The sequence below is a fragment of the Narcine bancroftii genome, chromosome 1 (assembly GCF_036971445.1).
Source record: "Narcine bancroftii isolate sNarBan1 chromosome 1, sNarBan1.hap1, whole genome shotgun sequence".
Taxonomy (NCBI): Eukaryota; Metazoa; Chordata; class Chondrichthyes; order Torpediniformes; family Narcinidae; genus Narcine; species Narcine bancroftii.
Window position 1 is genome coordinate 432,152,261 of NC_091469.1, and position 27,313 is coordinate 432,179,573.

Consider the following 27,313-nt stretch of genomic DNA (forward strand, 5'->3'; position numbering starts at 1 on the left):
AATGGGAAAAAGGATTATGAAAGTAAATTATAACTGAAAAGTTATAGTGGTCATATACCAAAATTCCTTGGATTCTGGGCAGGTCCCGGCAGACTGGAAGACAGCAAATGTCACGCCACTTTTTAAGAAGGGATGTAGGCAGAAGACTGGAAATTATCGGCCAATTAGCTTGATGTCTGTAGTTGGAAAAATGCTTGAAACCGTAACTAAAGATGAAATAGTGAAACTTTTGGAACGTAAGGGTTCAATCAGGCAGACACAGCATGGTTTTAGAAAGGGAAGATCTTGTTTGACAAACTTGTTAGGATTCTTTGAGGATATAATGGGTGCGTTGGATAGGGGGGAACAGGTTGATGTTGTATATTTGGATTTCCAGAAAGCATTTGATAAGGTGCCGCACAAGAGACTTATCAGTAAGTTACAGGAAAGTGGAGTCCAGGAAGTCTATTGGCATGGATCGAAAATTGGTTGTCTGACAGGAGGCAGAGAGTCAGGATAAGTGAGAGTTTTTCAGGTTGGCAGAGAGTAGTAAGTGGGGTGCCGCAGGGGTCGGTGTTAGGCCCACAACTATTCATCATTTACATTGATGACTTGGAGGAGGGGACAAAATGTGGTGTAGCCAAGTTTGCGGATGACACCAAATTGAGTGGAAGAGCAAATTGTAATGAGGATGTGGAAAATCTGCAGAGGGATATAGTTAAGCTGGATGAGTGGGCAAAGGTCTGGCAGATGGAGTACAATGTTAGTAAGTGTGAGGTTATCCACTTTGGCAAGAAAAATAAAAGAGCTGAATAGTATTTAAAGGGTGAAAAACTATAGCATGCCATTGTGCAGAGGGACTTGGGAGTGCTTGTGCATGAATCGCAAAAAGATAGGTTGCATGTGCAGCAGGTTATTAAGAAGGCAAATGGAATGTTGGCCTTCATTGCTAGAGGAATTGAATTCAGGATTAGGGAGGTAATGTTGCAACTGTACATGGTACTGGTGAGACCGCACCTGGATTACTGTGTCCAGTTCTGGTCTCCATATTTGAGGAAGGATATACTGGCTTTGGAGACAGTCCAGAGGAGGTTTACTAGGTTGATCCCTGGGATGAAAGGGTTGACTTATGATGAAAGATTAAATCATCTAGGATTGTATTCACTCGAATTCAGAAGAATGAGGGGAGATCTTATAGAAACATATAGGATTTTGAAGGGTATGGATAGGATAGATGTAAGAAGGTTTTTTGAGCTGGCCGGGGAAACTAAAACTAGAGGACACAGTCTCAAGATTCGGGGGAGTAGATTTAGGACAGAGATGAGGAAAAATAGTTTTTCCCAGAGAGTAGTGAATGTTTGGAATTCTCTAACCAGGGAAGTGGTTGAGGCTGCCTCATTAAACATATTTAAAATTCGGTTAGATAAATTTTTACATGATAGAGGAATTAGGGGATATGGGGAGAAGGCAGGTAGGTGGAGTTAGGTCATAAATGAGATCAGCCATGATCTTATTGAATGGCGGAGCAGACTCGATGGGCCATTTTTGGCCTGCTCCTGTTCCTACTTCTTATGTTCCTATGGTTAACTGCAAGGAGCATTTTACCTAATGGGGGGATTCTAAGATTGCAGACTCTGCTGCTATTTTTGAGTAGAATGCATAGATCTAGATAATTGTTCACATCAGCATACTGTTTTTCCCATTCTTGTACTTCCATTTCTTGTTGCCATTGTTATGGTTTTAAATAGCTGAGATCTTTATGGTCGTCTATCAATTAAGATGTGTGCATGGACTATATTTGATGACAATGGTCGGGGATAAATGAAGGTTGGAAATAGTATGGCAAATAGTAAAGACAGAGAGGCAGTTTTATTTTGAGGAAAGACAAAAAAGGTGGCTTTTGGATGGCATTTTTTTTTCCTTGAGACAAATACATCAGACAGTTGAAATCATTATTTCACTCTTTGCGTATTTATTTCTAGATTGAAATGTTTCTCCTTGGATTCACATTTTGGCTGAAGATCAGAACCTTCAGACTCTACAAATATGGTACTGAAGAATTTGTATCGTTGTATCCTGAGGACTGCTGCAGGGAATGGCAGGAAGTTCTTATTCTAACTGAAGATGACCGCCATTATAATGTTCCCATTATCTGCAGCTGAATGACATTATCAAGAATCAGAGTCAATTTTTTGTGATTTTTTTTGTATTGACTTAACATAGTTGTCCAGAATCTTCTGTGCAAACTTTGTAGCAAGAAAATCTATTACTTTTATAGAAAATTTGTTGAATGTGCACCTGATATTTCCAACATGCTGCAAACCTAAAAGTTTCTTGAAAGGCACACATTTTGATTTAAATATTGAAACCAAAAAAGCACATTTCCAAAATAATATTACTCAAAGAATGAATTTATTGATGTTACATTTTCTCTCATCTGCTCCATATCAAGAATATTACTCCATTGTTTGATATATGTATATTTAAACAATATTATTCTGATGTACTATTACTGGAATATTATTTTTGGTAGAGTTGCCAACCTCACACAAGTGAAATAAGGATAAATTCTGGAATATATAAAATCATCCTTTATTCTGGAGTTCCTGAGCACCCAAACTTCATCTCTTCTTTGCTCATACAATGCAGAGTCGAGCCCCAGTGGCTAAGAAGTTCAAGTCTCGTAACTGTAGCCCATATGTTTAATGTACTGCTCCTCCTCTGGTATAAAATGTGCTGTTAAGTGAACCAAAGGCAACTAATAGTGTGGGTTAAGAATTCCACAATAAAATTAACAAGCCAATGTGAGAATTGTTTTGACAGGAGTTACTGAATGATCTTGGACTCCATTGCAGAACTCCTGTAGAATTTAGAGTTCCCTCCCTACGATCCTGGCATGGTTTTTTGCAGCTGGATTTGGAAGAATAGATTAATTATTTGGCTTGTGCCTTCTCTAGCCCTCAACTGATCTGGACATCGTGACTGAGTATGATATTAATTTATTCAGCCAAATTATAATTTAATGTTTTTGAGAAGTGAATTGAGTGTTAAATATTGACTTTGTTGCAAAAGAATAAAAGTACAAAAGTGAGGAAATCTTGCTAAGATTGGCTAAAGACTGGGGTGAGATCTGATTTTGAGTATATTGTACTATTTTAGTTTTTATTCCTGGGGAAGAAATGACTTGACTTGAAGTTCAAGTGACATAGATTCACTAAATTGATTCAAAGAGTATCTGCTTCTCCTGTGCTCACCAGAGTTGAAGAGAAGCTGCAATGTACAAGATTCTGAGAGTGATTGATAGTGGAAAACATGAGATATTGTTTGTTTCAGCTGCAGAGAGTAGAATAAGGAAGAGGCTGGCCATTGGGCACTGAGATGTTGATTAGCTATTCTTAGCTGGGGCCCTACAGCCACTCAGGGGACCACAGTAAATATAAGTAAAATTCTTGTTTTCACCTCATGTAACATGATTTTTAAAAAAATGTTTTATATTTATAGTCAGTAGGAGAGAAGTGTAGAAGAAACCAAAACTTGACTGCTTCACGGGGAAGAGGGTCCATAAACTTTGAGCAGAGTCCTAAGAGGGACATGCCCAAAACAAAGGTTGAGAATGGCCAATATAGATTATTGTGACATTTTGTAATTCTCTATCTGAGTTGTGAATACTTGTTCAGTATGTGCAGAGCTAAAATTTATAAATTTTGAACACCAAATTCTGAGAATGTGGGAATTGAGTGGCATGGTTCACTTGAGGCACAAGATTAACTATGATCTGATTGAATGATGGCTGTTGGAAGGCTTCCTCCCTTGTTTCAGAACACAAGAAGAAATAATTTAGTGTTCAAATAGTGCCAGGTTCAGACAGGTGGGATCCTCATTTTAGCAACAGTTATAATACTGGCACCTCATAATGCAGCACTGTTAATTGGTCTGATCTGAACTGAATCTTCTGTGTGTGTGTGTGTGTGTGTGTGTGTGTGTGTGTGTGTGTGTGTGTGTGTGTGTGTGTGTGTGTGTGTGTGTGTGTGTGTGAGTGAGTGAGTGCGTGAATACACATTCTTCTTCTGAAACAAGGATATAATCACCATGACAAAATAACTTTGAACAGTCGTGTTTCACAGTGCCAGAGACAAATTTAAACCCTGACCTTGAACGTTATCTGTGTGGAGTTTGCACATTCATGTTTCCTGTGGGTGCTTTGGTTTCCTCCCACATCCTAATAATCTGCAGGTTGGCAGATTGCCCCCAATGCTTAGGTGAGGGTAGAATCTGGAGGGAGTTGTTGAGAATGCCTGAATAAACATAAAGGGATTAACACAGGATTAGTGGAAATGGCGAGCATGAATGGCTTTTTTTTTTCATGCTCTGTGCATTGGGTCATTCCTCTGGTCCCTATAAATGGATGGTCAAAGGCAAATATCAGCATCAACTAAAAATCATGCATTGCTGATTTGGTTAGCATAAAATACTTGAACTTTTGTTGTGTGGAGTGCATATAAATTATTTAATTGGCTGTAAATTTCTTTTGAGCAAATACTGCACTGTAATGAACAATAGTAATGTGTGATCTTTTCCCTTTTATGCTAATAGATGGTGCATTTGTTAAATTGTTTCTGTTCTCCATTGAAGCATTCAAGAAGACAAACTGGCATGTTTTCGCATGCATTTTTATACACTAATGTGTACTGTAACGTGTGTATCCTTATCAGTGCAATACTCAGCTTTAACAGGATTTCTTTGCATGAATCTTGACGTTTTCTCAACATTGTCAAGTTGAACATTTTAAGTAGTCTCCACATATAAAACATATTTTCTATCAAGTCTGCTGTGTCTGTACTGAGATTTTTGTTTGATACATAAATCTGTACAATTGCCAAACATGAAAGAAACATTTAATTATGTTCATTTCTTTTTGATCATTTGGGGATGGCTATTCAGTTTGGTGATTGTAATTATTTTTGTACTGTTAAATAAAAAAATGCTTTGAATAAAGAATTCCATAGTATTTGAAATGGGGTCATTAGAAGATGTTCTGTTTAAGAAAAAATGTTAATGTACTGAGATATGTGAATGTATTCCATGGCACTAAACTGAAAAAGATAGATTTCAAAAAAAAGATTGCTTTTATTACTGAATAACATTTCAGTGGTTCTAAGCTAATTTTCTCAAAGATGTCAGACAAAATGGTTGGTTTTATAAAAGATAAAAATAAAGCTAGGTATTTTAATTGAGATAAAAGTATATGGCAGGAGCAATTAGTATCTTACAAACAAATTTTTCTTGGAATAAGATGATCAAATCACACTTACTTTAAATTCTTCAAGCTTTTTCAACAGACATATAACAAACTTTTGTAGTCATTCATAATAATTTATGCCATTAAAGTTAGGGCACTAATAGAGCCAAATCGTTCTTTCTTTGATAAATATGGATTAATTTTTCTATGGAAAATGTATATTGAAGCAATCTTATTGAACATTTGCAGGAATTTATATGCTGAAATAGGTTATGGGCAATAAACTTTAAAATCTTTAATTTGTTTCTAACATCCTATTGGCCCAACTTCTCCATGCTGACCTATCTACACTAATTCTATTTGCCTATATTTGGCACATACCAGGATGGAACATTGCCTCCCAGGAGCCAGGGTCAGGGATGTCTCTGATCAAGTTCATAGCCTTCTGGAGGGGGAGGGGGAGCACCCAGATGTCATAGTCTATGTGGGGACCAATGCATTGGGTCAGATGAGGAGGCTGAGGTCCTGAAGAGGGAATATAGGGAGTTAGGAAATTTTTAAAAATCCAGGACCTCAAGTGTGGTAATCTCAGGATTGCTGCCTATGCCATGCCAGAGAGGGTAGTTGTGGCAGATGGACGTGTGGCTGAAGTGTTGGTGCAGGGGTTCAGATTTGTGGATCATTAGAATCTTCTAGGGAAGGTCTGACCTCTACAAAAAAGATGGGCTGCACCTGAACTGGAGGGGGACCAATATCCCGGTGGATAGGTTTGCTGGAGCTGTTGGGGAGGGTTTAAGCTAGTTTGACAATGAGGTGGGAATCAGAACATGAGTGCAGAGATTAAGGTAGAAGGTCAAAAGCATGAGGCTAGGTGCTCTGAGTTGGTGAGGAAGGACAGGCAGGGGACAAAACAAAGGTAAGCAGAGTATTAGGAATAAAGGGAATGAACTTAGAGCATGAATCAGTATGTGGAACTACGATGTTGTGGCCATTACTGAAACTTGGCTGGATGAAGGGCAAGATTGGCTGATGCAGGTACCAGGGTTTAGATGTTTAAAAAAATATAGGATGAGAGGTAGCAAAGGGGTAGAGTAGCATTACTGGTCAGGGATAGTATCACAACTATAGATAGGGAGGATGCTGCAGAGAGAGTGTCCACTGAGTTGGTGTGGGGGGAAGTCAGAAACAGGAAGGGAGTGATCACTGTGGTGGGAGTAGTCTAAAGGCTCCAACTAGCCCTCATGACACCAAGGAGCAGATAAGCAGACAGATTTTGGAATGATATGGGAAATACAGGGTTGTAGTTATGGGTGATTTCAACTTCCATAATATTGAATGGAACCTACCGACTGCAAGAGGAATAGATGGGGATGAGTTTGTCAGGTGTATACAAGAAGGCTTCCTGACACAGTGAGTGGACTGGCCGACTAGAGGAGAGGCCATACGAGATCTGGTTCTGGGGGATAAACCTAGTCAGGAGGAGGAGCATTATGGTAAGAGTGACCATAGCTCCTTTAACTTTTACATAGTTATGGAAAAGGATGAAAACAGTCAAACTGGGAAAGTGCTTAACTGGGTAAAGGCTTATTATGAAGGGATGAGGCTGGAACTAGAAAGAATAAATTGGAAAAATGTTTTAGGGTAAAAGCACAGAAGTAATGTGGAGAAAGTTTAGGGACCACTTGTTCAAGATAGGTTTGTCCCACTGGGACAAGGAAACGATGGTAGGAAAAGGGAACCAAGGTCAGGCAGCTAGTCAAGAGGAAGAAGGAGACATACATTAGATTTAGGAAGCAGAAAACAGGAAGGGCACATGAGAAGTATATGGTAGCCAGGAAGGAGCTTAAGAAAGGACAGAGGAGAGCTTGAAGGAGGCATAAGAAGGCCTTGGGATGTAGAATTAAGGAGAACCCCAAGGTGTTCTATGCATATGTGAAGAACAGGATGACGAAAATAAAGGTTGGGCACTAAAGAAGGCAAATGTGCCTGGAGGCAGAGGAGGTTCGGGAGGTCCTAAATTAATACTTTGCATCATTATTCACAAAAGGACCTTGATCACAGTGAGTTTGAAATTGAACAGGTCAGTGTGCTGGACAATGTGGAGAGTAAGGAAATGGAAGTGTTGGATCTTAAAATCATCAAGATTGATTCCCCAGGGGGTGTACATGAAATGCCCTAGATTGCAGTGGGAAGTAAGAGAAGAGATAGCTGGGGCAATAGCAATAATCTTTGAATCTTTGTCCACAGGAGAGATGCCAGAGATTGGAGAATTGCAAATATAGTCATCTTGTTTAAAAAAGGTAATAGGGATGTTACGAGCCTTTGGGCCCCAAAACCCAGCAGCAATAGAAATTCACCAAGACAAATGGTTACTTAAACAAAAGTTGCTTTTAATTTTCTTTAAACATAAAAACAGGCTCAAACTTTAACTTATTACTATTAACTTAACCCTAATTCTAAGTGCATGTGTATGTAATGTGTATATGTTCAGGAAAGTTTTTTGATTCACACTCCAATCTCACTTCTCACTCCTCCAAGTTCACTGGTATCAGGCAATTCTCATACTGTGCACAGAATTTAACATTTATAAATTTTCACCAGGCTCTTGTGCTTAACGGTAAATGGTTACTGCACATGAAGGTTCTTGTTGGTTTCAGAGATTTGTTGCTCATTGGACACACCCAAACTGATTTCCCATGATCAGTGCTTCAGTGTCTTGCCAAAGAAAATTGCCCCATCATGGTTTTTTAACTGATACCTGATTTTCTAGGTCACCACCAAGTTCCTCTTGTTTCCCTTCTTTCAGGAGAAACTCTAGCCAGCCATACCCCTCTATTTTTCTTTCATCCATGTGTTTCAGCCTCCATCACCACCCCCAGCAAGACATTCCAGGCGTTCACAACTCTGTGTGTAAAAAAAAATATCAAAAAACAAAACCTTCCCTTAATTTTGTACACATGTCCCCTGTTGAGAATAGTTATTTTAGACAATATAATTATATCTGCTTCTACTACCTCCCCAATAACCTATTCTAGATAACCACCACTCTCAGTGCAGAAAAAAAATCCCCACAATCCTTTCCCTTTAAGTTTCTCTCCTTTCACCTTAAATATGTGCTTTCTAGTTCTAGACTTCTCTGCCGGTAAGGGGGGGGGGGGGGGGGGGGGGACCCTGACTACCTATCCTACTTATGCTCTTCGTTATATTATAAGTTTCTATGGTTAGCCCTCCAATTTTCCAGTGAGAATAATTCTAGCCCACCCAAACTCTCCATATAACTACAGCCCTCCATTCTAGGCAACATCCTGATGAATCTCTTCTGCGCACTCTCTATTTCTATCACATCCTGTAGTCTGCAACCAGGCCCCAAATGCAGTCTAACCAATCCTGTACAGCTGCAATATTCCATCCCAACTATTATATTTAATGCCTTTCTCCTCAAAAGCATTCGTACCAAATGCCTTCTTTACTACCCCATCCACTTTCCTCATTTTCACAAATGACTTGCATGCCAAGGTCCCTTTGTAGATCATTCCTTAAGATCCTGTCATTTACAGCATTTGTTCTGCCCAAATTTGAATTCCTGAAATACACATCTTCACTTTTCTCTCTATCTGCACCTCCGACTATTTTATATTGTCTGAAGCATCCAGTGAGGAGAAACACTATAAAAACGATCAAATTGCACTTGCTAATAACTTGCCATTGATGTTTAGTTTTTATTGTGTCGAAACAACTATTTTCTGGAGCTAATAACATCTTCAGTTCAAAGGCTTGGGGTGGTGGAGTGGTGGGGAGGGGGGGGGGGGGGAAAGCATGGTGCCAACCTTGGTTCAAACACTTGGAAAAAGTGCACTATTTCAGACGCTCATGTCAAAATTTGATCAAGAGGATGCCTAAATGTGCTGCTGTTTCTCCCAAATACCAAGATGTAAGGGCTGATTGGGAATTGGCCACTATAAAGTATCCCTGAAGTATAGATAAATGGCAGAATTGGGGAAGACCAGGGGTGGAGGAAGATGATTGGCCTATGAAAATAAAAATGGGAAGTGTAGGATTATTTATTTGGGAGTTTGATGGTTGGTGTGAACTCAGTGGGCTGAAGGGCTGTTTTGGTGCTGTATGATACTGACTCCAACTTCATCTCCCAGCAATGATGGCAGTAATTAATGAAATGGAAACCCTTTTACAAATGACTTCTTTAGCTGCCCAATTTATGTTATGAACTAGCATGCCCTTAACTAGCTCTAACCTAGGAACAGCAATTGAAAAGTTACCAGCTAATGATAAATTGAAAAAAAAAGTCTTTTAATTAAATTATTCCTCACATAACATCTCTCAATAACTCTAAACTTAATGCTAAATTAACCCATATGATGCACAAGTGTAAAATGTGCGTGCGGTTTCAAAATCCAGACGGGCTTTTGGAAACATCAATTTTAAAGTCCCATTTCAAATCTCTTGTTAAATGCTAGGATCTTTTCTTTAAATTATGTTTCCAGAAGTTTTTATGGAGCAAGTATGGACCATCAGCTTTCTTACAAACATCTTTCAATGAGTTAGCTTGTAGAGAGAATTCTTTTCACTGGTGTATTCACATATTTTCCCCAAGCCAACTCTTTACCTCTCATTTGTTTACTTTCGCTCTGTACTTTGATGCTTTAATTTCTAAATGTAACAGATCTGTGTTAATATGAATTCTTAGTTTAATATTAAAACTATATTTCATCTAGATATGATTTAATAAGTTAGTTTGGGTGGTTACAGGGGCACAAAGACAACATATTAGCATTTTAAACACACATGGTTCTTTGAGATGAAAATGGATGCTGATTGAAGTTAGAATCAAGAAGATGAAAATGATTTATGGTGGTTCTTGAGATATTGGAAACAATAGGTATTAGTTCAGAAGCACCTGTATAAATGTTCAGCCATTTTAGTTCTGAGGAAAGCAGACTTCTCAGAGACACAAGTGAACTCAAATGCTTTTAGCACATTTGTGTCAAAAGACCTTATGAGCTTCAAAGACAAAAATGATGAGACATGAGAAATAGGCTGGAAATATATGAATGAAATGAGAGATAAAGTGTTCAGTTTCGAGAATACAGAAGTCAAAACCCTGTGACACACAAGGGTTGGAACCTTGTGAAAGAAAGGGTTGAATTATAGTAACCAGAATAGATGCTGTTGGGTGTTACTCCTGGGAAAAGTGGAACACAGAATGTGACTTTTGAAATAAGGAAGACTACTTTGCAGTCTCTTTGGAAAAGAGGATAGAATTCTGTTTTTGTATGGCCACTTCATTTAACTGTTGTCTGGGTTTGTGAATTCCTCGTGGAAGAAAATAATCACATTAGTCTCTTCGAAAAGAGAGCAGATTCAAAATCTTCAGTAAAAAGAAGATTTGATCCTGGGAAGGCATGAATTGTACTCTCCTTTTCACAGGAGGTACATTGGTGGCTCAAATGATGACACTTCCATTTATAGAATATCGTTCGAGATATCTCATAAAGAATTGTGAGTAAAGAGGCTGAAGATATGATGTTTAAAAGTGCCTTATAATTATTTCTGAATTGAGAATTTAAGACCTTCAAGCAAGACTAAAATGATGCTGAAGTTTTTAAAATTGACATTTCAGAGTGGGACTTTAATAACACGCACACACAGATTTTACATTTGTGCATAGTGGGGTTAAATTAATAGAGTTAAAGTTTAGGGATAAGTAAGAAATGTTATGTTATTGATAATTAATAAAAACTATTATTTTGAATTTACCATTGTCTGGTGAATTTTCCATTGCTGTTCCATTGTTAGTGCTAATAAAGTCCCTTTGGGTTGTTAGTTTGTAACACCACCTACAAGATTTATCACCTCATTATTTGAGAGGAGGCCTCCACCCTCCTGGGCTCAAATTGGACAAGATGCAATAGGTGAAAAGATGTCAGAAGAGTTTATATATAAATGGGAAACTAAATTAATTTTAAAAAACAATCCAATACTAAAGCATATACTTCAAATATGGCAAATAATTAATTAATGTATTGGATTGAAGGTGGGATTATCTCCAAAATGCCTTTGACCCAGAACTATTTAATACCCTTGACTCTGGGTAATAAAATCCTGACAACTGATGCCAGAAAGGGATCAGGTGTATCAAGGACTGTTACAAGCAAAGGCAGCTCATGTCATTTGAGCAGTTGAAGAACAAATACAATTTGTCTAATAGAACATTCTTCTACTATCAGCAAATAAGATCTTTCTTTAGGGAAAAATTGGGACTGTCTATGACCCTACCTAGATGTAGTAATGTGGAGATTCTAATTTGACAGGGGAATGTGTGTCAATTTATCTCTAAGATATATTACATATTCCAAAGTGAGGGCCCGAAGCCAGGCTTACACAGGTCGAGGGAGAGATGGGAGTCAGACTTGGGCACAACAATCAATGAAGAGTGGTGGCAAGACCTGTGTCTGGACAGCATGTCTGGAGTCATCAGTGCCAGATACAGGTTGGTGCAGTGCAACATCTTGCACCAGCTGTACCTCACACATCAAAAATCTCACACATCAAAAAATTATACATATCAAAGCCTGCTTTAGGTGTGGTGGGCTAGTTGTAACTTTTGTCCACTCCACCTGGCTCTGTACAAAAGTAAGATCTTTCTGGTAAGACCTGAAAAAATTACATAAGTGGATTTTCCACAGGATCCATAAGTGTACCTTCTGGCGACATTGGAGACGCGAGTTTTAGACTGTCCTGTGGTGAATTGGTATACACTCATTAACCTGGCCCTGCCCATTCTGTGACTGTACCCGTGGATCCTCCCCCCTTGTCCCTGTATAAAGGCTCCAACACCATAAACCCACCCCAGAAAGCCTGGGTCACAGAACAAAATGACCTTCAAGTTTATTGTAAATAAAAGCCTACTGTTCCATAACTCTAGGCTTTTGAGTTATTGATTGTGCATCAATTTTATTTACAATTTTTTTCCAGTGATGGAACAACTCGAAGCCTGACAAGCTGGATATTGACCCACAATCACCAGAAGCCTCAGACAGCTCTGAACCTTGGCTACGCTGCTTTGAGGTCTTTCCATAGAACTCCACCAGAGTGTGGCCACAGAGGCAAACAAGCTGTACCTCCTCTTCTCCCGGGTCAGACACTGAGTGTTCCCGATGATCAGGGATGCCTCAACATACACAGAGGCAATGAACATACTCAAGGACCAGTGCAGGGAGAAAGTCAATGAGGCACATGCTGGCTACCTACAGTCAGTGACTGGTCAACACAGGCCACACCATGATGCTGGACCAAAACAGTCCACATCAATTCTCCCAATGTATGATGGTCATCTCAATCAACGATCAGGTGACAAGATGCCTTTTCGATAGCGGAGCACTGAGAGTTTTATCCACCCTGATACGATGCAGCATTACTCCCTTAAAGAAAAGCCAGTAAGCTATAAAGTCACCTTGGCCTCAAAGTGCCTCACCAAAGATCTACAGCTACACCACTGTGACGCTGACCGTGTGGGGCATGACTTAAAGGAACTTTAAACTCTTCATCATACCACAGCTCTGCACACTAGTGCTGCTGGGATTGGACTTTCAGTGCCTCAAGAATGTCACAATGCAATCCGATGGTCTCCAATCCTCCCCCCCCCCCCCCCCCCCACAGTTCGTCAGCATCTCGACTTGCTCCCCCCAACCCTGCCAGCCTAATCGACATTGGTCTCTCTAATCTCCATAACAATCCTCCACCACTGTTCGTGAACCTCACCCCCAACTGTAAGCCAGTCGCTACAAAAAGCAGACGATATAGTGAAGGAGACAGGGCTTTTATTGAAGAGGAAGTCCGGTGACTCGTGAATAAGAGTATCATCAAGGCCAGTAACAGCCGGTGGCGAGCCTAAGTGGTGGTGGTCAAGGGCAGGGGTAAACACAGGATGATGATTGATTATCGCCAGACTATTAACCACTATACACAGCTGGATACTTTCCCTCGCATTGCAGACATGGACAATCAAATTGCCCAATATTGTGTGTTCTCCATGAATGACCTGAAATCTGCCTACCACTAGCTCCCCATCCTTCCGGAGGACCACCAGTACACTGCCTTTGAGGCAGATGGCCACTTCTACCATTTCCTCACAGTCCCCTTTGATGTTACCAACGGTGTCTGTCTTTCATCAGGAGATGGACCAAATTGACCTGCATGCCACCTTTCCCTATTTGGATAATGTCTTCACCAAGGAGGATATAGGTTATGGTCAGTTAGGGGGCAGTGGTCATGCGGTATCAAGAGACTTGGGGAACTTTCCTGGGGAAGTAGGGGATCTAATGGATATCTGGATCCAGAAGCAGGAGATTGTGAGTAAATTGTTGGGACTGAGGGCTGATAAATCCCCAGGGCCTGACGGGCTACATCCCAGGGTGCTTAAAGAAGTTGCTATGGAAATTGTGGAGGCACTGGTTGACATTTTCCAAAGTTCCATAAATTCGGGGGAGGGTCCCTGAGGATTGGAGAGTGCCTGATGTGGTGCCGATTTTTAAGAAGGGAGGGAGGGAGAAAATGGGAAATTATAGACCGGTCAGCCTGACGTCAGTGGTGGGGAAGATATTGGAATCTATCATAAAAGGAGTAATAGCAGAACACTTAGGCAGAAATAATAGTATAAGGGCTAGTCAGCATGGATTCCTTAAGGGTAAGTCATGCTTGACTAACCTTCTGGAATTTTTCGAGGATGTGACAAAGAGGGTGGACTTGGGAGAGCCAGTGGATGTGGTGTATTTGGACTTCCAGAAGGCCTTTGATAAGGTACCGCACGGGAGACTAGTGGGCAAGATCAGGGAGCATGGTATTGGAGGTAAGGTGCTGACATGGATAGGAAATTGGTTAAGAAATAGGAAACAAAGGGTTGGAGTAAGCGGGTCTTTTTCAGGATGGCAGGATGTGACGAGTGGAGTGCCGCAGGGATCGGTATTGGGTCCTTAGTTGTTTGTAATTTATGTAAATGATTTGGATGAGGGGATTATTAATAACATGAGCAAATTTGCGGATGACACTAAACTGGGTGGCGGTGTGGGGTGTGAGGAGGGTGTCAGGAAAATGCAGAGGGACTTGACAGGTTGGGGGAGTGGGCTGCTGAATGGAAGATGACGTTCAATGTGAGCAAATGTGAGGTTATCCATTTTGGGGGCATTTTAGGAAAGCTGAGTATTATTTAAATGGAGACAAGCTAGGGAGTGGGAGGTGCAAATGGATCTGGGTGTACTTGTTCACTGGTCACTGAAGGCTAACATGCAGGTTCAGAAAGCTGTGATGAAGGCAAATGGCATGTTGGCTTTCATAAAGAGGGGATTGGAGTATAGGAACAGAGACGCCCTTCTGCAGTTGTACAGGGCCCTGGTGAGACTCCACCTGGAGTATTGCGTCCAGTTCTGGTCTCCAATTTTGAGGAAGGACATACTAGCTATAGAGGGTGTGCAGCGCAGATTTACAAGGTTAGTTCCAGGGATGGCGGGGTTGACATATGCTGAAAGGCTAGAAAAACTGGACTTGTATCCGATGGAGTTTGGAAGGATGAGGGGGGATATGATTGAGGTATACAAAATTATCAGGGGATAGACAGGGTGAAGTCGGATTACTTGTTCCAATGATGGGGGAGAACAGGACTAGAGGGCATAGTTTAAGAATACAGGGTAGGCCCTTTAGGATGGAGATGAGAAAACATTTTTTTACCCAGAGAAGTGTGAATCTGTGGAATGCTCTGCCACAGAGGGTGGTAGAGGCAGATTCACTGATTATGTTCAAAAGAGAGTTAGATAAGACTCTAGTGGGCAAAGGAGTTAAGGGTTATGGGGATAAGGCTGGAAAAGGGTACTGATAGTAGTGATCAGCCATGATCTGTAAAATGGCAGTGCTGGCTCGACGGGCCGAAGGGCCTACTCCAGCTTCTATTGTCTATTGACCAGCAAGATCATGGCACCAACATCAGAAATTCCTCACAACAGCCAGACGGCTAAACCTCACCTTTCTTTTTTCTGTGGCTTGGCTTCGCGGACGAAGATTTATGGAGGGGGTAAAAAGTCCACGTCAGCTGCAGGCTCGTTTGTGGCTGACAAGTCCGATGCGGGACAGGCAGACACGGTTGCAGCGGTTGCAGGGGAAAATTGGTTGGTTGGGGTTGGGTGTTGGGTTTTTCCTCCTTTGACTTTTGTCAGTGAGGTGGGCTCTGCGGTCTTCTTCAAATGAGGTTGCTGCCCGCCAAACTGTGAGGCGCCAAGATGCACGGTTTGAGGCTTTATCAGCCCACTGGTGGTGGTAAATGTGGCAGGCACCAAGAGATTTCTTTAGCAGTCCTTGTACCTTTTCTTTGGTGCACCTCTGTCATGGTGGCCAGTGGAGAGCTCGCCATATAACACGATCTTGGGAAGGCGATGGTCCTCCATTCTGGAGACGTGACCCATCCAGCGCAGCTGGATCTTCAGCAGCGTGGACTCGATGCTGTCGACCTCTGCCATCTCGAGTACTTCGACGTTAGGGATGAAAGCGCTCCAATGGATGTTGAGGATGGAGCAGAGACAACGCTGGTGGAAGCGTTCTAGGAGCCGTAGGTGATGCCGGTAGAGGACCCATGATTCGGAGCCGAACAGGAGTGTGGGTTTGACAACGGCTCTGTATATGCTTTTCTTTGTGAGGTTTTTCAGTTGGTTGTTTTTCCAGACTCTTTTGTGTAGTCTTCCAAAGGCGCTATTTGCCTTGGCGAGTCTGTTGTCTATCTCATTGTCGATCCTTGCATCTGATGAAATGGTGCAGCCGAGATAGGTAAACTGGTTGACCGTTTTGAGTTTTGTGTGCCCGATGGAGATGTGGGGGGGCTGGTAGTCATGGTGGGGAGCTGGCTGATGGAGGACCTCAGTTTTTCTTCAGGCTGACTTCCAGGCCAAACATTTTGGGCAGTTTCCGCAAAGCAGGACGTCAAGCGCTGAAGAGCTGGCTCTGAATGGGCAACTAAAGCGGCATCGTCTGCAAAGAGTAGTTCACGGACAAGTTGCTCTTGTGTCTTGGTGTGAGCTTGCAGGCGCCTCAGATTGAAGAGACTGCCATCCGTGCGGTACCGGATGTAAACAGCGTCTTCATTGTTGGGGTCTTTCATGGCTTGGTTCAGCATCATGCTGAAGAAGATTGAAAAGAGGGTTGGTGCGAGAACACAGCCTTGCTTCACGCCATTGTTAATGGAGAAGGGTTCAGAGAGCTCATTGCTGTATCTGACCCGACCTTGTGGTTTTCGTGCATTTCGTGCAGTTGGATAATCATGTTGAGGAACTTTGGGGGACATCTGATGCGCTCTAGTATTTGCCAAAGCCCTTTCCTGCTCACGGTGTCGAAGGCTTTGGTGAGGTCAACAAAGGTGATGTAGAGTCCTTTGTTTTGTTCTCTGCACTTTTCTTGGAGCTGTCTGAGGCCAAAGACCATGTCAGTAGTTCCTCTGTTTGCGCGAAAGCCGCACTGTGATTCTGGGAGAATATTCTCGGCGACACTAGGTATTATTCTATTTAGTAGAATCCTAGCGAAGATTTTGCCTGCAATGGAGAGCAACGTGATTCCCCTGTAGTTTGAGCAGTCTGATTTCTCGCCTTTGTTTTTGTACAGGGTGATGATGGTGGCATCACGAAGATCCTGAGGCAGTTTTCCTTGGTCCCAACAAAGCTTGAAAAACTCATGCAGTTTGGCATGCAGAGTTTTGCCGCCAGCCTTCCAGACCTCTGGGGGGATTCCATCCATACCTGCTGCTTTGCCACTTTTCAGTTGTTCAATTGCCTTATATGTCTCATCCAGGGTGAGAACCTCATCCAGCTCTAGCCTTAGGGGCTGTTGAGGGAGCTGGAGCAGGGCGGAATCTTGGACTGAGCGGTTGGCACTGAAAAGAGATTGGAAGTGTTCTGACCATCGGTTGAGGATGGAGATCTTGTCGCTGAGGAGGACTTTGCCGTCTGAGCTGCGCAGCGTGCTTTGGACTTGGGGTGAGGGGCCGTACACAGCCTTTAGAGCCTCGTAGAAACCCCTGAAGTCGCCAATGTCCGCGCTGAGCTGGGTTCGTTTGGCGAGGCTAGTCCACCACTCATTTTGGATCTCCCGGAGTTTGCGCTGAAGATGGCTGCATGCGCGACGGAAGGCTTGTTTCTTCTCTGGACAGGACGGCTTTGTAAGGTGAGCCTGGTGGGCAGCTCGCTTCTTTGCCAGCAGCTCCTGGATTTCCTGGCTGTTTTCGTCAAACCAGTCCTTGTTTTTCCTGGAGGAGAAGCCCAGTACCTCTTCAGTGGATTGCAGTATGGTACTCTTCAACTGATCCCAGAGGGTTTCAGGGGACGGGTCCGTGAGGCGGGTTGCATCGTCGAGCTTTGCTTTGAGGTTTGCCTGGAAGTTTCCTCTCGCTTCGTCTGACTGCAGGTTTCCAACATTGAACCTCTTTCTGGGGGCTTTATTGTTCCTGGGCTTTGGCTTGAAGTGAAGGTTGAGCTTGCAGCGAACCAGCCGGTGGTCAGTGTGGCATTCCACGCTAGGCATGACCCTGGTGTGGAGCACATCTCGTTTGTCACTTTCTCGCACCAGGATGTAGTCCAGGAGGTGCCAGTGTTTGGATCGGGGATGCATCCAGGTGGTCTTAAGGCTGTCCCTCTGCTGAAAAAGGGTGTTTGTAATGACAAGCCGCTGTTCTGCGCAGAGCTCCAACAGGAGGCGCCCATTGTCATTGCACTTGCCGACGCCATGCTTGCCCAGGATTCCTGGCCAGGTTTCTGAGTCTTTGCCGACACGAGCATTGAAGTCGCCCAGGATGACAACCTTGTCGGCTGTAGGGGTGCGTTGGATGAGGTTGCGCAGGTCGGTGTAGAACTTGTCCTTTTCTGCTGGTTCCGCCTGGAGGGTTGGAGCATAGACACTGATGAGGGTGATGTGACGCTTGTTTTGAAGGGGGAGTCGCATGGACATGTTTCGGTCCGAGAGGCCTGTCGGAAGGTTTTCGAGTTTGGAGGCAATGAAGCTCTTGACCATGAAGCCTACACCAGATAGGCATCGTTCATCCGAAGGCTTGCCAGACCAGTAGAGTGTGTAGCCCGCGCCGCGTTCTTGGAGGCTGCCTACATCTGCCAGGCGGACTTCACTGAGAGCGGCTATGTCGATGTCAAGTCTGAGGAGTTCATGTGCAATGAGGGCAGACCGACGTTCAGGTCGGTGGCTGTCAGCCTTGTCTAGCATGGTTCTGATGTTCCAGCATGCTAGCTTGAGTTTGTGAGCATCTTTTGAGGGGGAGGACGTGGAGGGGGAGGACGTGGAGGGGGAGGACGTGGAGGGGGAGGACGTGGAGGGGGAGGACGTGGAGGGGGAGGACGTGGAGGGGGAGGACGTGGAGGGGGAGGACGTGGAGGGGGAGGACGTGGAGGGGGAGGACGTGGAGGGGGAGGACGTGGACCTGTCCTCGGGCCTGCGCAAAGGAGCTTTTAGGTGGAGTGCAGTGCGCGCAGTACTGGCCCCACCCTTTACACCCATGGTTCGTGTGCCATGGCCAAGCAAGCTGGGACGTGGCAGCGAGGTCCTTGGGTCCGATATAAAACCTAAACCTCACCTACAACAGAGATAAATGTATTTTCTGCACTACCCGCCTGGTGATCCTTGGCTGTGTTGTGAGAATAGAGTCATTGGCTCTGTCCCGAACTGCATATGCCCACTGCAAGAGGTCCCACCTCACCACAGCCTCAAGGCCCTGAAAAGGTGCCTGGGGTTCTTTTCCTACTACTCACAGTGGGTGTCTAATCATGCAGACAAAGCTTGCAAGTCCACATTTTCCTCCCTGACAAGAGAAGCCCGGGCAGCTCTCAGTTGAATAAAAGAAGACATCGCTAAAGCCGCAACGTATGCGGTGGATGAATCTGCCCCATTTCAGGTTGAGAGCAATGCGTCTGATTTTGCCCTGGCTGCCACCATGATCCAGGCAAGTTGGCCCGTGGCCTTCTTCTCCCGAGCCCTCCAGGGCCCTGAAATCTGACACTCTTCCATCATGAAGGAGGCTCAGGCAATAGTTGAGGTGATGTGGCACTGGAAGCACTACATGGCCGGCAGACATTTTACCCTGCTCACGGACCAACGGGCTGTGGCATTCATGTTTAACAACAAACAGCGAGGTAAGATAAAGAAAGATAAAATATTGAAGTACAGGATTGAACTCTTCATCTATAACTACAATATCCTGTATCAGCCCGGGAAGCTCAACGAGCCCCCAGATACCCTTTCCCAAGGGACATGTGCCAATGCTCAGATTCACTGCCTCAAAACCCTCTACAATGATCATGAGATTTTTTTCCACTTTATCAAATCTTGTTACCTGCTGTACTCCATCGGGGAGGTCAGAGACTTGACCAGGGACTGCCAGGTTTGCGCGGAGTGCAAACCATAGTTCTACCAACCAGATAGGGCGCACCTACTGAAAGCCACATGGTCTTTCAAATGCCTGTGTATGGATTACACGGGCCCCCTCCATTCCACCAACTGCAACATGTATTTCCTCATGGTCATTAATGAGTATTCACATTTCCCCTTTGCCATCTCCTGCCCAGACGTAACCATCAGGGCACTGCACAACTTGTTCACCCTATTCAGGTCCCTGTCATATGTGCACAACGACCGGGGGTCCTCATTCGTGAGCAATGAGCTACACCAATACCTGCTGGCCAGTGGTATCACCACCAGCAGGATCACTAGTTATTACCCCCAAGGGAACGGCCAGGTGGAGAGGGAGAACATCACCGTGTGGAAGGCCATCCTCCTTGCCCTTAAGTTCAGGGTGCTGCCAGTCTTTCACTGGCAGGAGGTCCTTCCCGAGGCATTCCACACAATAAGGTCACTGCTATCTACTGCCACCAATCCTACCCCTCACGAATGAATTTTATCCTTCCCCAGGAAACCACATTGTGGACCACCCTGCCATTCTGGTTGATGTCCCCAGGGCCAACCCTGCTACAGTAGCATGAGAGGGGCCATAAACCTGACCCACTGGTTGAAATGGTCCAGCTCTATTGTAAGTGAGGGTTCGAGTGGGTCCCACAGGTTAAGAACCAGATCAAGATCAGGGACAAAGCACAAGTTTATTTTCAGGAGATAAAGATGGAGCCACAAGATCAAAATGCTAAATGAACCTAAACACACACAATACACAAGGGCTTGAATATATACTGTGGATAATGAGGGAAAACCGACAGGACTTAGGAAAGGACACAAGTACACATACCATCAACAATCAGGATTAAGGTGATGCTACGTGCCCCTACCCCTTGACTTGTACGGTCACGGCTCTAGCTAACTAACCTTGCGACTCACCCCAACCCAGAGCCACCAGGGGTCAAAAAGAGAGTACGCAAAGGGAAGCATGGTCCTTTATAACCCTGCAGCAGGAATTGGGGGCCAATCACTCGGGGCAGGCAGGGCCCATTGCCTGCTGTTGTCAATGGCTCGATGCCAAGTTCAAGGGCTCAACTGGGGTCAGCCCAGGTGATTCACCTGGGCCAATTGGGTGAAGGTCAGAAGCAAGTACAGGCAGGATGCCTGGACTCCAGCACCTGATCATTTAGATGGGCCAATCGCAAGGGTGACCTTGATGGCTTGGGGTAAGTCTGACCTTGATTGGCATGCGATGTGTCCCCTGAATAGAAGCGCAGCAGTGCCACCATGTGGAGGCCACAAGCTCCCCTATGCAAACGTGGCCTACTCAGATAGATGCAATGAAACTTTCTCCCTCTGGGGGCACCCAAGGAGTGCACCCTCCCCTCCCATGGACACTACATACTATGGCACCCTAGACCCGGCCCCACCCCAGCCACTCTGGTCGAGCCACCACGTCCCCCAGCAGGTCGATACAGTGCTGAAGATCCAGGATGAAACAACGGCCCCAGCTAAAGCAGAGCAACCGGCTCTCTGCCAGCAGAAGACCAGGCCACCGGACCGACTTAACCTGTAAGACTTTGAGCCCCCACATCACCCTGCTGGACAAAATAAAAAAACAAGGGGTGAATGTGGTGTACTGCTCATTAATCTGGCTCTGCCCCATCCTGTGACTGTACCCATGGCTCCTCCCTCTTGACCCTTATAAAGGCTCCAACATCATAACCCCTCCCCAGAAAGCCTGGGTCACAGCACAGGAAAACCTTGAAGTTTATGATCAAGGAAGTGGGACATGGCGCAGGCGACGTGTTTTTTTCAGTTTTGTTTTGAGTTTTTAAATTTCATTTTAATTAAATTTAAGTTAATTTGTTTTTAATAAAATTCTTCCCTTTGTTATTTAGCCTTTCTGATTGTTCTTTTTCCTACACGTACATTTCTGCACTGCTTTTCATGCAAGTTTTTTTGTGTACTTAAAGACATGACAACTTTGAATACTTATGATCTCACATAAGAAACATACAAGAATTTGAGTCAAAAAACAGAACCAACACTCTCTGCACTGAACTCCTCTTCTGGAAACACTTCAATTCTGTTTATGTACACTCTTTCAAGACCATCTGAGGTAAACTTTCTTTTTGCCGTTAGCAATAGTTGTACACTTAGTATCCCAATTTGAGCCTTGCTGCGAGACAAGTTAGTCAAAAGACTCAGAATTTAGAAAGCCATTCAAGAAACAATTGATAAAATGTAGATATTACTGTCCATTTCATGACAAGTAAACTGGGTAATATCTGATAACAGCATGTTAGCTAATGAGTTGGAAAAGGGATAGCTCATGCAGCCTTCGTATAATTGCCCCCCTGCTCTGAAATATGAACAAATGACAGGCAAAGATGGTTGATATTTAAATTGATATTTAAATATCAACCATATTTAAATGTATTTAAATACATTTAAATGTAATGGCTGAAAGTGCAGTTCTGTTGATTTATAAAGAAATGAGCTTGGTTTCCTCGGTGTAATCTAATTGAGCAATGTTACCAGTCTTTGGAGAACACTGTTAATATTCTATCTGTCACCGCTGAAAAAAGATCAGTTTATCTCATTCAATTCCTACGTCACATTTTGTTAGAGATATAGGAAAGCTAGAGGAGTGGGCAGAGAAATGGCTGATGGAATTTAATACGGATAAGTGTGAAGTGTTGCATTTTGGAAAGGCAAATCTAAATAGGTCATATACATTGAATGGTAGACAATTGAGGAGTGCAGAGCAACAAAGGGATTTAGGAGTTATGGTAAATAGTACCCTCAAAGTTGGTACTCAGGTAGATAGAGTGCTGAAGAGGGCATTTGGAATGTTGGCCTTCATAAATTGGAGTATTGAATTCAAGAGTTGGGATGTTATGATGAAATTGTACAAAGCATTGGTGAGGCCAAGTTTGGAATACTGCGTGCAGTTTTGGTCACCGAATTATAGGAAGGATATAAGAGTGCAGAGAAGGTTAATGAGAATGTTGACAGGATGTCAGGGTTTGAGTTACAGAGAAAGGTTGAGCAGCCTGGCGATTTTTTTCTCTGGAGCATAGAAGATTGAAGGGGGATTTGATGGAGGTGTTCAAGATTTTAAAAGGGACAGAGAGAGTCAACATGGATAGGCTTTTTCAATTAAGAGTGGGAGATATTCAAACCAGAGGCCATGGTTTGAGATTGCAGGGGGAAAATTATAAGGGGAACATGAGGGGAAATTTCTTCACGCAAAAGGTGGTTGGGATGTGGAATAAGCTTCCGGTGGAGGTGGTTGAAGCAAGGACGTTATTTACATTTAATTACATTTAATTACATGGAGAGGAGAGGATTGGAGGGGTATGGACCAGGTGCTGGTCAGTGGGACAAGGAGGGTGGGGAATTGTTCCGGCATGGACTAGTACAGCCAAACTGGCCTGTTCTGTGCTGTATATGGTTATATGGTTATTACACAATAATTTGTTCATTAATATATTGTACAAATGAAAGACATCCCTTCTAGATCAGTACATTCTTTGTCATATAAAGCTCCTTGGAATTTAGTCTAGATGATTTCTCTCATTGGTTTGTCAACCTGAAATAGTAACTATTTCTCTTTCCACTGATGCTGCCTAACCTGTTGAGTTCTTCCATTTGTTTAAATTTTGGGCTTCCAAGGTCTGCAATTTTATTTATTGTCACTGTTAATGATACATTTAACAATATACTGTCAAAATGACTTCTTTGTTAGACCATATCTTAAAGGATTAATTATGCAAATGAAAGTAGAATTTAATCCACATTAAAAAGGTGAGTTTCTGACATTATTATTTTGGATGTGGACAAAACATAATAAAATGACTGAATAAATACCCTTCACAAGCAAGTCAAGGTCACCGATGTCAACATCAACAGTGTTCATTCTAAGGACTATTCTGCAAAATGACAAATAATGACTGAAACAATCCAGAAAAAAATCTTGATATTGTTAGGAGCCAAAAGGACCACAAACCCCAGCAGCAATAGGCATTCACCAAGACAAGTAGCTACTAAAACAAAAATTGTTTTTAATTATCTTTAAATATGAAAACAGAATCAAACTTTAATTCATCTCCCTCACTCTCTCCCTCACTCTCTCCCTCACTCTCTCCCTCACTCTCTCCCTCACTCTCTCCCTCACTCTCTCCCTCACTCTCTCCCTCACTCTCTCCCTCACTCTCTCCCTCACTCTCTCCCTCACTCTCTCCCTCACTCTCTCCCTCACTCTCTCCCTCACTCTCTCCCTCACTCTCTCCCTCACTCTCTCCCTCACTCTCTCCCTCACTCTCTCCCTCACTCTCTCCCTCACTCTCTCCCTCACTCTCTCCCTCACTCTCTCCCTCACTCTCTCCCTCACTCTCTCCCTCACTCTCTCCCTCACTCTCTCCCTCACTCTCTCCCTCACTCTCTCCCTCACTCTCTCCCTCACTCTCTCCCTCACTCTCTCCCTCACTCTCTCCCTCACTCTCTCCCTCACTCTCTCCCTCACTCTCTCCCTCACTCTCTCCCTCACTCTCTCCCTCACTCTCTCCCTCACTCTCTCCCTCACTCTCTCCCTCACTCTCTCCCTCACTCTCTCTCTCACTCTCTCTCTCACTCTCTCTCTCAAAACCCCTGACCTTCTCCAGCAAACAATAGGAGTTGGTCAACCTGTTTACTTTAGGTAAACAAAACCCAGGAGTGACCTGAGTAAGCACTTTGCAGAAAGTTCAGAAGTCTCGTAAAAATGTTCAACACAACCGACCTGACTCCAGTCTAAGACAATGGTCTATTCCTTTCATTACATCATTTCAATTAGCACCTATTTCTGAAGTGTGCATAACATTCTCCATAGTTTCTGTAAAATCACTGAATATGAATTCTTCAGTATTTCAAATAACATCTGTTTTAAAGTGTGTTCGTGTATGTAACCAACTCTAATTTTACCAATTTATCTCCCAAATATACCTACAAATATTCCATCACAATATGAAAGTGTTATCCATCTTTAAATAAGTTTTTGTCAAGATGATCTGGATGCAATGCTAGGGATTTTGTTGATCTGTGTCCCACACAGAGGGAATTATATTGTGTGGACTGTTCCCTGAATCAAATATCAGTAGATGAATGGAAAAATCATCCTGCATAGTGAAAGACACCCTCTGGTATGTCTGAAATTCCCTGGTGCTCTAGATCAAAGTATTTTAAGTGCAGCAAACTGGCATAGTCCACTGCATCATGAAGAATGTGCTGAAGCTAAATGCAATGACAAGATTGTTTAAGAGGGAAGGGCCAGTTTTAGAACCTTCCTGTCTGTGATAGTACAGATTCTATCACCAATGTGTCATATGTACAGATGGTAGTGTAGGATGACTGTGATTGGTTGAGAGTGTAGACACACCTACTGGGAGGTCTTAAAGGATTGCTCCTAGCCAGACCAGATCATTCTGGACTGGTCAACCTACTTGTGATATGCTCCAGTCTTTTAGTTAATAAAAGCCTTGGTTTGGATCAACAAGTCTTTGGTTCTTTCGACGCGCATTACACTGTCATTACACACAAATCAGTTACATTAAGCTTGAAATGAATAATAATTGATGGGATGCTAATGTTAATATTAGGAATAACATGGTTATGTAATTAGAATGTTGACTTCAGCATTCTATATTTTTTCTTTATTCTGAACAAAGTACATTTTGAAATAAAAATACACTTCCGAGAATTTATTTTTAGTGGTGGAAACACAAAAATGCTGGAGTAACTCAGCAAGTCTCGCAGCATTCCTAGGTAAAGATACATAACTAACATTTCAGGCCTGAGCCCTTCCTCAAGACATGAGCAAAAATCAGGCAGGTGACTGAATAAGAGATGGAGAGATGGGAAGAAAGGGCAGGGGGAGGAAGAAAGGTGATAACTGGACATGGATAGGAGGAAAGGTGAGAATTGATCAGGGGTGCAGGTGGATCTGTGAATACAGAGCTGGAGGAAAGGAGGCAGAGGGGAAGGGAAAGAGAGAGAGAGAGAGAGAGAGAGAGAGAGAAAGAGAGAGAGAAAAGGAGAAACAGGGATAGGAAAAGAATTGGGGGGGGGGGGGCTAATGGAAACTGGAGAAGTTGATGTTAATGTCATCTGGTTGAAGTGTGCCCAGATGGAATGTGAGGTGTTGGTTCTCCAATTTACAGTGGTCTTAATCAGACAGTGTATGAGATCAAGGACAGACATGACAGCATGGGAATGGGGCAAGGTATTGAAATGGGTTGCCACTGGGAGATCCCTGCTATTGCAGAAGACAGAACTAAGGTGCTGAACGGAGTGGTTACCCAGTCTCTCTGATGTAGAGGAGACTGCAACACGAGCACACAAGATGCAATAGATGATCCCTGCAGATTAACAAATGAAGCGTTGCTTCCCTTGGAAGGTCGGTTTGGCACCCCAAATGGTGGTGAGGAAGGTGTGGATGCAAATGTAGCATTTCCTGTAGACAAAGAGGTAGGTGCCAAGGGGGCAATTGGTGGGAAAGAAGGAAGAAATGGATGAGGGAGTCATAGAGGGAGTGGTCCCTTTGGAAGGCGGAGAAGGGAGGTTAGGTGTGTGTGGTGGTGGGATCACATAATAGGTGCAGAAAATGGAAGAGGATTATCGTTTTGGTGTGGAGGCTAGTGGCCTAGTAGGTGAGGTCAAGGGGAATCCTGTCCTTGTTATGTGTGGGTAATGGAGGATTTGCAAGTGTGGGATGAGTTGATGGTACTGGAGGGGAAGCCAAGTTTTTTGAAGAAGGAGGATATCTTGGATGATCTTGCATGGAAGACCTCATCCTGAAAGCAGATACGATGGATGCAGAGGAATTGAGAGAAAGGAAAGGAATCCTTACAGGGGACATGGTGCGAAGAGGTGTAGTTGAGTTGGCTGTGGAAGTTGGATTGTTTGTAGAAAATGTCCGTCAATAGTTTATCTCTTGAGATATAGACAGAGATATTGCGAAAGGAGAGAGTGTTGCTAGAGATGGACCAAATAAATTTGAGGTCAAGGTGAAAGTTGCCATCAAAGTGGATAAAGTCGACAAGCTCATTAGGCAGCACCAAGAACCTCTTCAATGAAGCAGAGGAAGATTTGAACAAGTTTGGCTGTGTAAGCTTGTAGCGTGGATTGCTCAAAATAGTTCACAAAAAGGCAGGCATTGCAGAGACCCATGCGGGTATCCATGGCTGCTCCTTTAACCTGAAGAAAGTGGGATGAGTCAAGGAGAAGTTGTTGAAGGTGAGTACGAGTTCTGCCAGCCAGAGGAGGGTGGTGGAGGGGGACTGGTTGAGTCTGTTGTTGAGGAAGAATCGAATGGCTTTGAGGCATCCGGTATGGGGAATGGGGATGGAGGTGTATAGTGATTGGATGTCCACAGTAAAGATGAGGCGGGCAAGTTCAGGGAGCTGGACATTGTTGAAGTGATGGAGGTCACGTGAATAATCGCAGATGTAGGTGAGGAGGGACTGGACTGGGGGGCAAAACGGAGTTGAGGTAAGCGGAGACCAATTCAGTGGGGCAGGAGCACACGGAAACTATGGGTCCACTGGAAATATATTGAGTTTGTGGATCTTGGATAAGAGGTATAAGAGGTATAAGTGGTGGTGGGGTGGGGGGTTG

At 43.5% G+C, this 27,313-nt stretch overlaps 1 protein-coding gene and 1 long non-coding RNA gene across 3 annotated transcripts in view; one reads left to right on the forward strand and one right to left on the reverse strand.

Moving 5' to 3' along the window:
- The window catches only part of LOC138751662 (inactive ubiquitin thioesterase OTULINL-like), a 48,178-nt gene extending 44,154 nt beyond the window's left edge, over positions 1-4,024 (forward strand). The window contains exon 8 of the mRNA XM_069914245.1: positions 1,962-4,024. Within this exon, the coding sequence (XP_069770346.1) occupies positions 1,962-2,141 (180 nt within the window). The 3' untranslated portion in view covers positions 2,142-4,024. The remainder of the gene's footprint in view (positions 1-1,961) is intronic.
- Positions 2,373-27,313, reverse strand: part of LOC138751663 (uncharacterized) — a 36,885-nt gene continuing 11,944 nt past the window's right edge. Inside the window, exons 2-4 of one of the 2 annotated variants that reach the window (XR_011350111.1) lie at positions 7,977-8,122; positions 4,130-4,274; positions 2,373-2,715 (exon numbers count right to left, since the gene is read on the reverse strand). This is a non-coding gene — a long non-coding RNA (uncharacterized lncRNA). The remainder of the gene's footprint in view (positions 2,716-4,129; positions 4,275-7,976; positions 8,123-27,313) is intronic. The other variant, XR_011350110.1, reaches the window with a different exon arrangement.